The sequence below is a fragment of the Nomascus leucogenys genome, chromosome 2 (genome assembly GCF_006542625.1).
Source record: "Nomascus leucogenys isolate Asia chromosome 2, Asia_NLE_v1, whole genome shotgun sequence".
Lineage (NCBI taxonomy): Eukaryota > Metazoa > Chordata > Mammalia > Primates > Hylobatidae > Nomascus > Nomascus leucogenys.
The window spans coordinates 53,556,038-53,572,812 of record NC_044382.1 but is presented as its reverse complement, the minus strand read 5'-3'; the positions used below and the strand labels follow the sequence as shown (position 1 = coordinate 53,572,812).

At 49.9% G+C, this 16,775-nt stretch overlaps 1 protein-coding gene and 1 pseudogene across 3 annotated transcripts in view; one reads left to right on the top strand and one right to left on the bottom strand.

Moving 5' to 3' along the window:
* CMTM4 (CKLF like MARVEL transmembrane domain containing 4) overlaps positions 1-5,713 on the bottom strand; it is an 83,470-nt gene extending 77,757 nt beyond the window's left edge. The window contains exon 1 of one of the 2 annotated variants that reach the window (XM_030795793.1): positions 5,284-5,713. In XM_030795793.1, the coding sequence (XP_030651653.1) occupies positions 5,284-5,469 (186 nt within the window). In that variant the 5' untranslated portion in view covers positions 5,470-5,713. The remainder of the gene's footprint in view (positions 1-5,283) is intronic. The other variant, XM_030795798.1, reaches the window with a different exon arrangement.
* LOC105739348 overlaps positions 4,744-16,775 on the top strand; it is a 29,895-nt pseudogene continuing 17,863 nt past the window's right edge. The window contains exon 1 of the transcript XR_001115261.2: positions 4,744-5,027. The product of XR_001115261.2 is annotated as a ras-related C3 botulinum toxin substrate 1-like (transcript). The remainder of the gene's footprint in view (positions 5,028-16,775) is intronic.

Genomic DNA, 16,775 nt, shown 5'->3' with positions numbered 1-16,775 from the left:
CTATGCAACTGCACCGTTTAATTTTTTCATAATGTTTCAGATTAGCTTTACTATCAAATCACATTCCATTAAAAGTACCAATTTAACCTAAATCATAAGAAATTAAACTATCTTTAATTCAAATACATAATTATGTTTTTTGGTGATATTTTCACACAGTTTCTGTATGGACAGGCATTGTTAGCACTATGACAGCTAACATTTATTGCACATCAGTTAGATGCCTAATACGGTAGGTACTTACACATATTATTTCATTTTCTTAATCCTTTGAGGGAGGTATTGGCAGTCTCATTTTACAGAAAAATCTCAGCCTTGAGGTTGACTATTTATCGAAAGCTGGTTGCTAGCACCTGTGCGAGGTTTTTTGTGTGTGTTTTTTTTGTTTGTTTGTTTTGTTTTGAGGCAGAGTCTTGCTCTGTCACTCAGGCTGGAATGCAATGGCACAATCTCAGCTCACTGTAACCTCTGCCTCCCAGGTTCAAGCGCTTCTCCTGCCTCAGCCTCTGGAGTACCTGGGATTACAGGCACTCGCTATTATGCCCAGCTAATTTTTTGTATTTTTGTAGAGATGTGGTTTCACCATGGTGGCCAGGCTAGTCTTGAACTCCTGACTTCAAGTGATCCAGCCACCTCGGACTCCCAAAGTGCTGGCATTACAGGCGTGAGCCCAGCCTGTTGCAAGGTTTTTTTAACACTGAAAGGATATAGAAAGATAAGTCTCAAACTTTAATGTACACGTGGATCACCTGGGGAATCCTGTTTAAATGCAGGTGACTCAAGTTCTGGGGTGAGGCCACTGATTCTGCATTTCTAACAGGCCCTTAGGTGATGGCAATGCTGCTGGCCTAAGGCCAAACTTGGAATAGCAAGGATCTACAGGTTGCAATAGGCCACAAAAACCACCACAAAAAAGTCTACAGCCCAACGCAGGGGCTCACGCCTGTAACCCCAACACTTTGGGAGACCAAGGTGGGCAGATCACTTGAGGTCAGGAGTTCAAGACCAGCCTGGCCAACATGGGGAAACCCCATCTCTACTAAAAAATACAAAACTTAGCCGGGCATGCTAGTAGGCATCTGTAATCCCAGCTACCTGGGAGGCTGAGGCAGGAGAATCGCTTGAACCCGGGAGGTGGAGGCTGCAGTGAGCCAAGATCATGCCACTGCACTGCAGCCTGGGTGACAGAGCAAGACTCCATCTGAAAAAAAAAAAAAATCTAAAAAAACTAAACTTATGGCCAGTCGTGGTGGCTCACGCCTATAATCCTAGCACTTTGGGAGGCTGAGGCGGGTGGATCACCTGAGGTCAGAAGTTTGAGACCAGCCTAGCCAATATGGCGAAACCCTGTCTCCACTAAAAATACAAAAATTAGCCAGGCATGGTGGCAGGCGCCAGTAACCCCACTCGGGAGGCTGAGGCTGGAGAATTGCTTGAACCCAGGAGGCAGAGATTGCAGTTAGCTGAGATGGTGCCATTGCACTCCATCCTGGGCATCAAGAGCAAAAGTCTGTCTCAAAGAAAAAAAAAAACACACAACTAAATTTATTTTTAGACATGGGATCTTGCTATGTTGCCCAAGCTGGAGCACAGTGGCTACTCCCAGGCACCATAATAGCTCCCTGTGACCTTGATCTCCCAGGCTCAAGCAATCCTCCCACCTCAGCTTCCTGATTTTTAAAAGTCAAATTTTTCTCCAAACCACAGAGTTAGAACTTACTCATATTTCTTGATGGATTCTGAGTTTTGTAACATCTCGGAAGTATCTTCATAATGACTTCTTATTTTCTTTTCCAGTTTAAATTTAGAGTCCAATTTCTTGGAGTTTTGTGGGATTTTTATCAAGGCTGGGAAGCCAACTACACCAAAACCATTTCAAGTTGCCATACCCTTCAAGCGGTCCCCTTTCCTTTATCACCCACATATAACCTCTCAGAGTTTAAGTTCTAGAGATTAACAAACAACAGAGTTAGGTGAGATTTTGGGGGCTAGGCCCAAAATTTCTTCTAGATGAAAAGTACAACTATAGGCCGGGCGTGGTGGCTCATGTCTGTAATCCAGGCACATCGGGAGGCCGAGGCGGGCAGATCACCTGAGCTCAGGAGTTCGAGACCAGCCTGGGCAACATAGTGAAACCCCATCTCTACCAAAAATACAAAAAATTAGCTGGGCATGGTGGTGTGCATCTGTGGTCCCAGCTACTTGGGAGGCTGAGGTGGGTGGGTCTCTTGAGCCCAGGTGGCGGAGGTTGCAGTGAGCCAAGATTGTGCCACTGCACTCCAGCTTGGGTAACAGAGTTAGACCCAGTGTTTAAAAAAGAAAGAGGCCGGGCGCGGTGGCTCACGCCTGTAATCCCAGCACTTTGGGAGGCCGAGGCAGGCGGATCACGAGGTCAGGAGATCAAGACCATCCTGGCTAACACGGTGAAACCCCGTCTCTACTAAAAATACAAAAAATTAGCTGGGCGCAGTGGCGGTCGCCTGTAGTCCCAGCTACTCGGGAGGCTGAGGCAGGAGAATGGCGTGAACCTGGGAGGCGGAGCTTGCAGTAAGCCGAGATTGCGCCACTGCACTCCAGCCTGGGGGACACAGCGAGACTCCATCTCAAAAAAAAAAAAAAAAAAAGAAAGAAAAAGAAAGAGTGAAAAGAAAGAGAGAAAGAAAGAGGGAGAGAGGGAGAGAGCGAGAGAGAGAGAGAGAAAGAAAGTGAAAAGAGAAAAGAAAAGAAAAAGCCGGGCGCAGTGGCTCACGCTTGTAATCCCAGCACTTTGGGAGGCCGAGGCGGGTGGATCACGAGGTCAGGAGATCGAGACCACGGTGAAACCCCGTCTCTACTAAAAATACAAAAAATTAGCCGGGCCTGGTGGCGGGCGCCTGTAGTCCCAGCTACTCGGAGAGGCTGAGGCAGGAGAATGGCGTGACCCCAGGAGGCGGAGCTTGCAGTGAGCCGAGATCGCGCCACTGCACTCCAGCCTGGGTGCCTGGGTGCCTGGGTGACAGAGAGAGACTCTGTCTCAAAAAAAAAAAAGAAAAGAAAAGAAAAAAAGAACAATGCTACAACAAAACAGTACCTTACCAAAAGGTTAATGATAAATGCCACCGGCTTCCATCCCTCGACTTAGGTGATAAAGTCCCAGCAATGCAGTAATAACTAACAGTCTACAAACTGGATTTCAATTCTTTTACTAGATCCTTTTAGGGACAAGTTCTATTTACTTTCAAAATCCCACAGTGCAAACGAAGCGAGGTATTTGACCAAGCCCTGCTCTTTTCTTATTCATTTCTAATTATCTGTACTCTGGGCACCCCATACTCAAACACTGGCTAGCTGCCTCTTTTAAAAGGCAATTGCAGGCAGGGTGTGGTGGCTCACGCTTGTAATCCCAGCACTTTGGGAGGCCAAGGTGGGCGGATCATGACGTAAGGAGTTCGAGACCAGCCTGGCCAGGCCAACACAGCGAAACCCTGTCTCTACTGAAATTACAAAACTTAGCTGGGCGTGGTGGTGGGTGCCTGTAATCCCAGCTACTCAGGAGGCTGAGGCAGGAGAATCGCTTGAACCCGAGAGGCAGAGGTGGCAGTGAGCCAAGATTGTGCCACTGCACTCCAGCCTGGGCGACAGAGCTAGACACCATCTCAAAAAAAAAAAAAAAAAAAAGGCAATTGCACACCTCCCTTCACCTCCTACATTCTCTTTGCTAACAGCAACGCCAAACTACAAAACCAATACATCTTTGAAAACATTCCAGTTTACCAGATAAGGTAAATTTAAAATTCTGAAGACAGATTATCTGATCCATTTTTCTTTCCATAAAGCCCTTCAAAAACACCCTCTGGCAGTCAGCAGAACAAGCCTTTTCACCCAAGAGAGACATAAAATAGCCTATGATTCTGTCATTTACAAACACCAGGACATTTATTTAAAGGGTATCCACACATTATATTATTCCCAAGGAATGCTTATGCACTCAAGTAGGAACAGGAGGACCAGGCCTGGCACGGTGGCTCATGCCTGTAATCCTAGCACTTTGAGAAACCAAGGAGGGGTGATCGCTTGAGCCCAGTAGTTGGAGACCAGTCTACGCAACATGGTGAAACCCCATCTCTACTAAAAATACAAAAATTAACCAGGCATGGTGGAACGTGCTTGTAGTCCCAGCTACTCGGGAAGCTGAGGGGAGAAGATCGCTTGAGCCTGGGAGGTCGAACTGCAGTGAGCCACGATCGCACCAGTGCACTCCACCCTGGGCGACAGAGACCCGGTCTCAAAAACGAGAGTGAGAGAGAGAGAGAGAGAGAGAGAACAAGAACAAGTGGCTTCTCTGGCTATGAGAAGCCTATAAAGTTTTGAGGCCGGTGGCCTCAGAAGGCCTACCTGTGACAGGGAATGTTGGGGGGACACACGGGTTTTTCTGAATTACAGCATGCCCACAACAGAGCTAAGCAATTGCCCGCAGAGGCATGTTACAAAACCACAAAGCAGGAACAGAGCCGAGAGGCGCCTGCCCAGAACACCCTGGAAGCTAAAACATAGGACCCTGAGAAATGAGCTCTACTACAGACAAGTCTAACAGAAAGTTCTCTGTTTCTGCTACCTCCAAAACTGGCTGCCCTCCCAGATTTAACTCTGGGTACCAATTGGGCAATGCCAGCCACCGTGCTGGGCGGTGGATTCCGGGATGCCGAGTCTGTCTTCTTGGTTAGAAGGACACAAACCTCTGCAGTGTAGAGAACTGTGGGCATATCTGGGCTCCCCCACTGTATCAGGGCTACCTGCCTCCATCCAGCAAATACTTACTAAGCGCCTACCATCTACGCCTGGCACCCAGCTAGACATCAAGGGGGAACCAAGCCACAGTCCCTCGTCTCCGCAGGCAGAAACAGACGAGCACCGTCTGGAGGTTGCGCGGGCCGGGAAAACCTGCCACAGGTTGCTAAGACCAGCTGTACCCAGGAGACAGCAGGATTCCCAGCAGCACCCAGCCCAGTAACGCCACAGACTCCCGGGAGCGAGGGCGGAGCGAACAGGTAGGCCCAAGGGCAGGTGCTCAGGTAGGAGGCGCACACCAGAGGCTGCCGGCCTGGGAAGGGCAGGCTCTGGCCGAGGGCGGGATCCCCAGAGGAGGCTGCAGAGTGGCCCCGGGACCCCACGAGGGAGAGGGGGCGCGAGGAGCGGGCTCCGGCCCGGGCAAGCGGGTATGCGGCGGAGGCCCCGCAGCGGGGCGGGGAGGGAGGCGTGCGGCTAGGCCGCCCTCTGGCACCTGGGGCCCCGCCCGGCACCTACCACTTGGGCGACCTTGAGGCGGCCGAGCGCGCCGCGCAGGTAGTCGGGGTCGCAGCGCAGGCCGGCCAGCCCGCGGCGCTGGCTCACCGGCTCGGTGGTGGGCTGGTACGGGCTGCTGGCGCCCGAGATCATGGAGGTGCTCGAGGCCTCGCCCTCGAAGCCGTCCAGCTCCTCGCCGCTCCGCATGCTGCCGCCCGGCCCGGGCCGCCTCGCGCGGCTGGCTCCCGGCGCCAGGAGCGGGCGGACTCAGCAGGGCCGCCGCATCGCCGCCACTGCCGCCGCCGCCGCCCGACTGACCGCCCGCGGCCCGCCCGCCGCCGCCGCCGCCGTCTCTCGCCCGCCGCCCGGCTGCGGCTGCGGCTCGGTCCGCTCGGGCTCGGCTCCCGCCGCCTCGGCAGCGGAAAGGGAGGGAGGTGGGAGCCAGGAGAAGGAAGGAGGCGGGAGCCGGCGCGCCGGGCCGGGAGGGGCGGAGCCAGGCCGCAGCCGGCCGCTCGGAGGCGCTCCGCGGCTCGGGCGAGGTGGAGGCGGCGGCGCCGCGGGCCTCGGGGCGGGGCGGGGCGCCGGCTCCTCAGGCCCCGCCCTGGCCCCGCCCCCACCTGCGCCTAGAGCCGGGGCCGGAGCCGCTGGTGGGCGCTGGCGGGCGCTGGCGATCCCCGGGGTTCAGGCAGCGGGGTCTTGGGGCTGAGGGAAGGGTTGAGGTGGACCTGGAGGCCATGGAGTTGCTTTTCCAGACGCTGCCTCAGGTTCTCCTTTGAAGAAAGTGGGGTCCTCGACGCATAGGGTGGGGAGCTTCCCGGTAAAGACAGAGACGGGCTGCGCCACCCGGGTGCCGGGAACGGTGCGTGGCCAGGGTGGGCCTGACTCGGACTGTTGGGCCGACGAGAGGTGGGTAAGTGCCTGGGTTCTCACGCTGGGCGCCTGGAACAAACCGGTTCCGAGGCCGGGGGCAAAGCGGGGCAGGGTGAGGAGCGGCCCCACTGCAGGTTGTCCCTGCCGGCCTGACCCAGGCGACCAACACGTTCCTCTCCTCTCAGCTGAAAAGCTTTGCTAGCTCTGTCTACGCATCAAGTAAGGTTAAACACAGATTTTGCCCCGAAGGGCATTAATTAGGGACCAATTTACAATTCAAATGTGAAGGCTAGTTTTAAGCTAAGTAAAACACTGACTTTCTAAAAAGTGTCGCTTTGATATTGAACCCTTCCACAACCACAAATACCGAGAGCTTGCCGTGTTCTAGGCACTGAGCAAGGCGCTTGAAGAACGTATCGTTGTTATTGCTATTTTACAGAAGAAGAGACTAAGGCTGCAGACTGGAAGTAGCTTGTCCAAGGTCACACAGTTCATTGGTGGGCAGAGCCCAGGTTCCTACTTAAAAAAAAAAAATTTATTTATTATTTTCATCATCATTATTTTTGTAGAGATAGGGCCTCACTGTGCTGCCCAGGCTGATCTCGAACTCCCAGGCTCAAGCGATCCTCCTGCCTGAGCCTCCCAAAGTGCTGGGATTACAGGTGTGAGTGACCGTGTCCAGCCCTCAACTTTTTCAAAGATGGAAAGGACAGTGACTCTAATACTGTTGTCCTTCTGTATGGGGGCAAGAGAGGGAGCTTGTTTTCAGAACCCCCTCAAATACCAAAATCTGAAGATGCTCTCAAATCCTTTATATAAAATGGTGTAGTATTTACATATGACCTACACACATCCTCTCATATACTTTAATTGTTCTACTGTATTACTTTTTATCTGTGTGTGTGTGTGTGTGTGTGTGTGTGTGTGTGTGTGTGTGTTGTTTGGGGGTTTTGTGTGTGTGTGTTTTCTGAGACAGAGTCTCACTCGTCACCCAGGCTGGAGTGCTGTGGTGAGATCTCCACTTACAGCAACCTCTGCCTCCTGGGTTCAAGTGATTCTCCCATCTCAGCCTCCTGAGCAGCTGGGACCACCATGCCCAGCTAATTTTGGTATTTTTAGTAGAGACAGGGTTTCACCATGTTGGCCAGGCAGGTCTCAAACTACTGGCCTCAAGTGATCTACCTACCTCAGCCTCCCAAAGTGCTGGGATTACAGGCATGAGCCACCACGTCCAGCTTATTTTTAATTGTTTTTTCCAAATACTTTTTTTTTGAGACGGAGCCTCATTCTGTCACCCAGTGGCATGATGGCAGTGCACTGCAACCTCCACCTCCCAGGTTCAAGCAATTATTCATGCTTCAGCCTCCTGCGTAGCTGGGATTACAGGTACCCACCAACACGGGTAATTTTTGTGATTTTAGTAGAGATGGGGTTTTGCCATGTTGGCCAGGCTGGTCTTGAACTCCTGACCTCAAGTGATCGGCCCACCTTGGCCTCCCAAAGTGCTGTGATTACAGGCATAAGCCACTGCACCCAGCCTGTTTTTTTCCAAATTTTTTTTATCAGCAGTTGGTTGAATCCATAGCTGCAGAAACCACAGATACAGAGGACTGACCCTAAATCAACAAATATTTATCGGGCACTTACTGTAGATTAAGCAATATACTAAGAACTTGGGATAGACAACCAGCCGATGGTGACATTAAGTGGTTGGATATAGACTCTTGCCTCTGCTTTCTCCCAAAATCCCAGTGAAATGACAGTTACAGGGATTTTTTTGAGGGGGTAGGGGTGGGCATTAAACTGTTGGGATAAAGAATGGGAAAGGAGGCAGGGCACCATGGCTCATGCCTGTAATCCTAGCACTTTGGGAGGCTGAGGTGGGAGTTCACTTGAGGTCAAGAGTTCAAAACCATCCTGGCCAACATATTGAAACCTTGTCTGTACTAAAAATACAAAAAAAAAAAAAAAAATTATCCATACATGGTGGCGAGTGCCTGTAATCCCAGCTACTCGGGAGGCTGAGGCAGGAGAATCGCTTGAACCCGGGAGGTGGAGGTTGCAGTGAGCTGAGATCACCCCACCGTACTCCAGCCTGGGCTACAAAAAAAAAAAAAAAAAAAAAATGGAATGGGAAAGGAGACAATGGCAACAAAATGTTGGAAGCTGGGAAGCAAATGGGCAAGTGTAACTTAGCAGATCCAAGAAAGCCAAACCCTAAACTGGCAGGGGAAAAGCTGAAATATTATGCAGCACAGGTTATATCACAGAACAAAAGGCTCAGGAATGGGCAGCACCAAGTAAGAGTAGAGTTAGGGGGTGAAGGCAGGAGTAATAAACAAGAAGATCAAGTGAAAGTCTTTAAAGAAGCAAGTGGATTCCTAGATCCCTTTTCACACCCATCCCCCAAAACTGGAGCTTTGTTCTCTGAAGAGGGTGAAACAGAAGGCCTCTTCGTTAGAGATCACTAGGCACAGTTCAGGGAAGGAATACTGTACTAAAAACAGGTGGAGTAAGTGAAAGTTTGCTTAATGAATGAGACCCCCAGACATCCTTCCCTAGATCATGGTAGCCAAGACCTCACATTCTCTCTGGAAAACATGATTAGCACAAGAAGAAAGACCCAAAGATCCTGACAATGGAAGTACCCCAAAGTGGAGCCCAGCCAGATCACCCAACACTGAATCCCACAGTTGAGACTTCTCACCTACAGGCACAGAGCTTCCAATGAGCTTTTGAGGACCCTACTTTGAAATATAAATGACAACTAAGAGTCACCAAACATTTGAGGAAAACCTATAACATAACAGAGGTCAAAACGAAGAAAAAGATATATGTCATTAAATGTTTACAATGGTATACATATGTGTGTGTGTGTATATATATACCATTTTATACACATGTATATATCAGTATTCTCAGGTAAACTGAGAAGATACTGTAACCATGAAAAGTTTAGAATAAGGCTGGGCATGGTGGCACATGCCTGTAATCCCAGCACTTTGGGAAGCGAGGTGGGTGGATCATTTACAGTCAGAAGTTCAAGACCAGCCTGGCCAACATGGTGAAATTCCATCTCTACTAAAAAAACAAAAATTAGCCCAGAGTGGTGGTGCATGTCTGTAGTCCCAGCTACTCAGGAGGCTGAGGCAGGAGAATCGCTTAAGCTCGGGAGGCAGAGGTGGCAGTGAGCCAAAATCGCGCCACTGCACTCCAGCCTGAGCGACAGAGCAAGACTCTGTCTCAAAAAAAAAAAAAAAAAAAAAAAAAAAAAAGTTTAGAATAAGGCTGAGTGCCCTTACAGTGCTCACACCTGTAATCCCAGCGTTTTGGGAGGTTGAGGTGGGCAGATGGCTTGAGCCCAGGAGTTCGAGACCAGCCTGAGCAACACAGCAAGACCTCATCTCTATTAAAAAAAAAAAGTTTAGAATAAGATGTTACCGAAAAGGAATATTCAGAGAAAAAAAAAAACCTCTTAGACAAGCACATGAAAATATGCTCAATGTTATTAGTTGAAGGAAATTAGGGAAATGCAAATCAAAACTACTTCATAACTGCTAGGATAGCTATAATAAGAACAACAGTAAATTATAAGTGTTGGTGAGGATGTGGAGAAACTGGAACCCTCACACATTGCTGGTAAGAATGTAAATGGTGTAACTGCTGGGTTGAAAGTTTGGCAGTTCTTCAAACAGTTACATAGAATTACTATATGACCGAGTAATTCCACTCCTGTGTATATACCCAAAAGAACTGATAATGGGTGGCCGGGCACAGTGGCTCATGCCTGTTACCCCAGCACTTTGGGAGGCCAAGGCAGGTAGATTGCTTAAGTCCAGGAATTCAAGACCAGCCTGGGCAATATGGCAAGACCCCATCTCTACAAAAAATACAAAAAACTAGCTAGGTGTGGTAACACATGCCTGTAGTTCCAGCTGCTTGGGAGGCTCAGGTGGGAGGATTGCTTGAACCTGGGAGAGGAAGGTTGCAGTGAGCTGAGATTGTACCACTGCACTCCAGCCTGGGCGACAGAGTGATACCCTTTCTCAAAAAAAAGAAAAAAGAAAATAAAGAAAAAAATTGGTAATAGATGCTGAAACAAAAACTTGTATGAGACGTGCCAGGCTCCATGATGCATGCCTGTAGTCCTAGCTACTCAGAAGTCTGAGGCAGGAAGAACCTTTGAGCCCAGGAATTCAAGGCTGCAGTTTGCTATGATTGCACCTGTGAGTAACTACAAACTCCAGCCTGGTAACACAGCAAGACACCATCTAAACAAACAAACAAAACCTTATTTTTATGCTCTGATTTAAAAAGAAACACAAGAAAACCTTCTTCATGAATGTTTGTAGCAGCACTGTCCACAGTAGCCGAAAAGTAGGCACAAGCCAAGTGTCCTGCATTACCCCATGAAACAGGAGTTCGAGACCAGCCTGGCCAACATGGTGAAAACCCATCTCTACTAAAAATACAAAAATTAGCCAGGCATGGTGGCATGTGCCTGTAATCCCAGCTACTCGGGAGGCTGAGGTAGGAGAATCGCTTGAACCCGGGAGGCGGAGGTTGCAGTGAGCCGAGATTATGCCATGGCACTCCAGCCTGGGCAACAGAGTGAGACTCAGTCTCCAAAAAAAAAAAAAAAGAATGTGTTTGAGAGCCAGGCACGTTGCTCATGCCTGTAATCTCAGCACTTTAGGAGGCCAAGGCGGGTGGATCACCTGAGGTCAGGAGTTTGAGACCAGCCTGGCCAACATGGCCAAACTCCATCTCTACTAAAAATACAAAAATTAGCTGGGCATGGTGGTGTGCCCCTGTAATCCCAGCTACTCAGGAGGCTCAGACAGAATTGCTTGAACCTGGGAAGCGGAGGTTGCGGTGAGCTAAGATCGCTCTGGGTGACAGAGCGAGACTCCATCTCAAAAAAAAAAAAAAAAAAATGTGTTTGAGGCCCAGTGTGGTGCCTCACGCTTATAATCCCAACATTTTGGGAGAAGCTGAGGAGATGGGCAAATCACTTGAACTCAGGGGTTCAAGAACAGCCTGGGCAACATGGTGAGACCCTGTCTCTACAAAAAAATGAGCCGTGTGTAGTGGCGTACCTCTGTAGTCCCAGCTACTTGGGAGGCTGAGGTGGGAGAATCACCTGAGCTCCAGAAGTCAAGACTGCAGTGAGCCCTGATCATACCACTGCACTTCAGCCTGGCCAACAGAGTGAGACCCTGTCTCAAAAAAAAAAAAAAAAAAAAAGATTTTTTAAAAAACAAACTTGGCGGCCAGGCGCAGTTGCTCATGCCCGTAATCCCAGCACTTTGGGAGGCCGAGGTGGGTGGATCACGAGGTCAGGAGATCAAGACCATCCTGGCTAGCACAGTGAAACCCCGTCTCTACTAAAAATACAAAAATTAGCTGGGTGTGGTGGCAGGCGCCTGTAGTCCCAGCTACTTGGGAGGCCGAGGCAGGAGAATGGCGGGTGAACCCAGGAGGCGGAGCTTGCAGTGAGCCGAGATCGTGCCACTGCACCCCAGCCTGGGTGACAGAGTGAGACTCTTGTCTGAAAAAAAAAAAAAAAAAAAACCTTGGCATTTAGTGGGACAGATAGTCCCTGCCAGTGGGGACATGGAGAGCCAGTATTGAAACCAGTAAGTGCAACGGAATGTGTGCTGAGTGTCGTTGGAGGAAGGAGGGTGTTCATGATGGTAGGGACATTTCCAGCAAAAAGATTTAATTGAGTCTGTGGGTCAGAATTTCAGCTGAGATCTGAAATACAAACACCAGTTATCCAAGCAAAAGGGTTGGGGGAAAATACTGCGGGCAGAGGGAACAACATGTGCCAAGGCCCAGTGACAAGCACCAGCAAGGCGCACTGAAGAGAAAGGAGTGCAGAATTCAAGTGTGGGGAACTGGCAGAGGAGACCTGAAGCTGAAAGGCAGCTGCGGACCAGTACCCTGTGGGAACTCATGGTCCACAGAAGAGGGTAAGTTCCAAAAGGAGAGGGCAAGTTCCAAAAGGAGAGGGCTAGGCCTGAGAGTGGCCCAACAAGGCCTGCCTTGAAGGATGCTCTCTCTGGCTTCAGTGCAGCGATGGATTGAGCAGAGGCAAGAGTGGAGGCTGTCCTCCAGTACTTATTAAACTGTTTCCTGTTCCTGGACACTAGCCTAAGTTTATTTTTAGTTCTAGGGACAGACTCAAAATTTTCACTTCTGGTTTTTAAAAGAAGTTTGCAGACTTCCAAAGGGTGTTGTTGGGAATCCCACACGGATCCTTAACTAGTAGACAAAACCTGGTATTGTGGTGCCTTCCTTGGCATTGGATTGTAATACATCATGAATCCCTGGGTGTAGCTGTGCCTCCGGGTGTCTACAGGTGCTGAAGACAAAATGAAGACGACACAGAAGCAGACAGCCCTTGGCCAGATCCCTGGGTTCCAGTGTCTAGTCCCCATATCCAAGCTGACTCAGGACAACCAGACTCAGAAGAGACTGATGAATAAGCCAGATGCTACTTTGTTAATTACTGCCAGAGGATAGACTCTGCCAGAATGCTGATTCTTACCTCAGACCCGTTATGCGGAAGAGCTGCTCAGGGCAGCCAGCTGATGTGGAAGGACATGCCTGGGCCTCAGGAGGCTTAGGCTGCTGCCCAGGGTCTTTTACAACAGCGTCTTTCTCACCCCAGGCAGTGCTTAGGCACTAGAAAGTTCCTTGTCATTGACGCTTTTCTCTACACAGTCAGCACCTATCTGTTCAGAACATGCTCACGTTTAGCATCTTTAGGTAGGGGCTAGTCCCCGGGATCCCTTGGTTCACCTGGATCAGGTTTGTCCCTCAGTGTCTCATTTAGTCCTGGGCTTGTGGGCAACTACCTCCAAGTCTGGAGACCACTAACTGTACCCTCCTTCTACACACACACACACACACACTCTCACACTCTCACACTCTGACTTCCCTGAGCATCAGGACTCATGGAGAGTCCTAACCTCAAAAGCATCGGTCTAGACTGGGTGCAGTGGCTCATGCCTATAATCCCAATTCTTTGCAGGGCTAAGACGGGAGGATCACTTGAGGCCAGGAGTTCAAGACCAGCCTGGGCAACATAGCAAGACCCTATTTTTAGGAAAAGAAAGAAAAGGAGAAAAAAAAAAAGCATTGGTCTTACAAAGACCTTAGATTCTAAATTTCATGAAGGGCTAGGAGCAAAACACCTTCCCAAACTGTGGTCTCTGCGTATTCTGTGTCTCGAGCCAGTGCGTAATCATGGGGAGGAGAGACGGGTTTGCACTTCATTTCATCTGTTACTGAGGCCCCTCCTCAGTGCATCCTTACAAATGTGGGAGAATGGGGATAGCTTGTCCTGTAACTTCTGTTAAGCAATAGATTTGATCTACTACGTTTCATACACTCAGTAATTAGCAGAAGCCCAGCCGGGCACGGTGGCTCACGCCTGTAATCCCAGCACTTTGGGAGGCCGAGGCGGGCAGAGCATGAGGTCAGGAGTTCGAGACCAGCCTGGCCAACATGATGAAACCCCATCTCTACTAAAAATACAAAAATTAGCCGGGCGTGGTGGCATGCGCCTATAGTCCCAACTACTCGGGAGGCTGAGGCAGGAGAATTGCTTGAACCCAGGAGGTGGAGGTTGCAGCGAGCCGAGAATGGACCACTGCACTCCAGCCTGGGTGACAGAGCAAAACTCTGTATTGAAAAAAAAAAAAAACTAGCAGGAGCCCTTAAAGGTAGAAACCTCAAACAGAAAATTATATAGACAGGGACAGTAAGCAGAACTTTTCAAGCATAAGGTATATAGTAGGAAGACTGATTAAGTTTATCATTAACAATTATCAATGTTAAAAGCATGAACCAAAAACACAAGAACATTTTTAATTTAGTGCTTCAAGACTAACAACTTGGTATGAAATGATTCTATTTCTTTTTTTTTTTTGAGACAGAGTTTCACTCTTGTTGCCCGGGCTGGAGCGCAATGGCGCGATCTTGGCTCACACAACCTCCGCCTCCCGGGTTCAAGTGATTCTCCTGACTCAGCCTCTGGAGTAGCTGGGATTACAGGCATGCGCCACCACGCCCAGCTAATTTTGTATTTTTAGAAGAGACGGGGTTTCTCCATGTTGGTCAGGCTGGTATGGAACTCCCAACCTCATGGTGATCCGCCTGCCTCGGCCTCCCAAAGTGCTGGGATTACAGGCATGAGCCACCGCGCCCGGCAAATGATTCTATTTCTAAAAGGCCTTTTAAAGAAAGGTACCAGGCTGGGTGCAGTGCCTTATGCATGTAAATCCCAGCACTTTGGGAGGCTGAGACAGGCAGATCACTTGAATTCAGGAGCTCGAGACCACCCTGGGCAACATGGTGAAACCCCATCTTCACAAAAAATACAAAAATTAGCCAATCATGTTAAGTGTGCACCTATAATCCCAGCTCCTCGGGGGACTGAGGGGGGAGGATCGGATCCGTTGAGTGTAGAAGGTCGAGGCTGCAGTGAGCCATGATCCGCCCACTGTACTCCAGCCTGGGCAACACAGCAAGATCCTGTCTCAAAAAATAAATTTAAAAATTTAAAAATAAAGGTGCCAGTAATAAGTCTTGATGTCTGAAGGATTAGACTCAAAGATGTAAAAATAAAAACCCATTGTTTTGTGTTTGAAAGGAGCCGATGTCCCTGTCCCTCTCCTTGGTGGCAGGGCCCTGACCAGACTCCTCCAGCAATGTTCCCACATGCCTGGAGGGAGGGGCCAGAGCCTGGGCGAGTTCCAGGGAGGAGTGGTTCAGGGGTGAGAGTTAACTGCTGCTTCTGAAGGAACTTGTCCCTTCAGCCGGAAAAATGCTCTCCGAGTCTCTAAAAATAGTGCTCGCTGGGATTTTCCAGTTTGACATTCCTTTGGTTACAATGACCAAAGACAAACCAAGCCAGTCCACCCTGGGCCCCTAACCAGAGCCTCCGGGGAATCCCAGCTTCTGCGGAACCCCAGTTTGTGGTTCCTGCTGCTTCCAAAATGTAATGATTTGGGGAGAATTCACCTGCTCAGCAGCTGCCTCACTTCTCCCTGGCTGCCCTCCACCTTCTCTCTCATGGCAGAGGAAGGGCATGGGTTTCTGGGGAAGAAGGCCGAGAGTGTGGCCATAAGGAAATGTGGGACCTGCCTTCACTTACCCTCCAGGACTGGTGTCCATGCTGGGCCTGGCTAAACTAGCCATGTGAATCCCAGGGAGCTGCTGAGGTAACCAGGAGGCAACAGACACCTCGCCAGGCATTTGCAGCTGCCCCACCCCCAGGGGCCAGGCACTGGGCCACATCCTGGGGCTTCACGGCTGTTACAGAAGAACTGAGGTGGGAGGGAGTTATAAACCAAGAGTATCTGAGACAAGTCTCAATCAGTTCAGAAGTTTATTTTGCCAAAGTTGAGGATCTACCCAGGAGACAGGTTCTCTAAAGATGATTTTGAGGACTTCATTATTTAATAATATATATATATATTTTTTTTTGAGACGGAGTCTCGCTCTGTCGCCCAGGCTGGAGTGCAGTGGCGCAATCTCGGCTCACTGCAAGCTCCGCCTCCCGGGTTCACGCCATTCTCCTGCCTCAGCCTCTCCGAGTAGCAGGGACTACAGGCGCCCGCCACCACGCCCGGCTAATTTTTTGTATTTTTAGTAGAGACGGGGTTTCACCTATTTAATAATTTTTTGAGATGGACTCTCACTGTCGCCAAGGCCGGAGGGCAACCTCGGCTCACTGTAACCTCCGCCTCCTGGGTTCAAGTGATTCTCCTGCCTCAGCCTCTTGAGTAGCTGGGATTACAGGCGCCTGCCACTGGCCAACAGGGTGAAACCCTGTCTCTACTAAAAATACAAAAATTAGCCAGGTGGGGTGGCATACACCTTTAATCCTAGCCACTCAGGAGGTTGAGGCAGGAGAATCGCTTGAACCTGGGAGGAGAAGATTGCAGTGAGCCGAGATCCAGATCGTGCCACTGCGCTACAGCCTGGGCGACACAGCGAGACTCTGTCTCAAAAAAAAAAGGCCCTGGGAGTTCAGAAAGAAGTGAGTGGTCTGGGTTCTTTCGCAGATATGGGCAGGGTTGAGAAGGTATGTGAAGGGCAGGGGCAGGGACAGAGGGACAGGAAGGTTGGGAACTGATTCTGAAGACGCCTGCAGTCCGGGGAGCCATGAGAGTTGCATTTTGCTCCTTAAGCAGGGGACTGATGTGATCAGATTTGGACAAAAACAAAAAGTACTAACGAATAATTCAAAGCCTTATCTCCCGGTGTCAAATGGGTAGTAGAGACACTGTTGCCGTGAATAATGTATAGCGACCTTTTAAAGGGAAAAAGGTCTCAGGGACCCCAAGAGAACATCTGCAGACATCCAGGGCTCCCCAGACCCATTTGGGGAAACCCTGGAGCAGCCAGAATTGCCCCAAGAGTTCAAGCAGCCAGGTTCATGAGCCCTTGAGCAAAGCCTCAAAGGTCAGACTGACCTCAGGTGAGCTATCAGAGTGGGCAGGAAAGCACAATCGGAGGACACAGCAAGGGCAGAGGCCAGGACGCTGGGAGGCTGGGCGGCTGGGGGAGGAGTGGTGAAAGGGTAGCTGGAAAAACACTCTGATTTTATTTTTATTTTTTAATTTTTG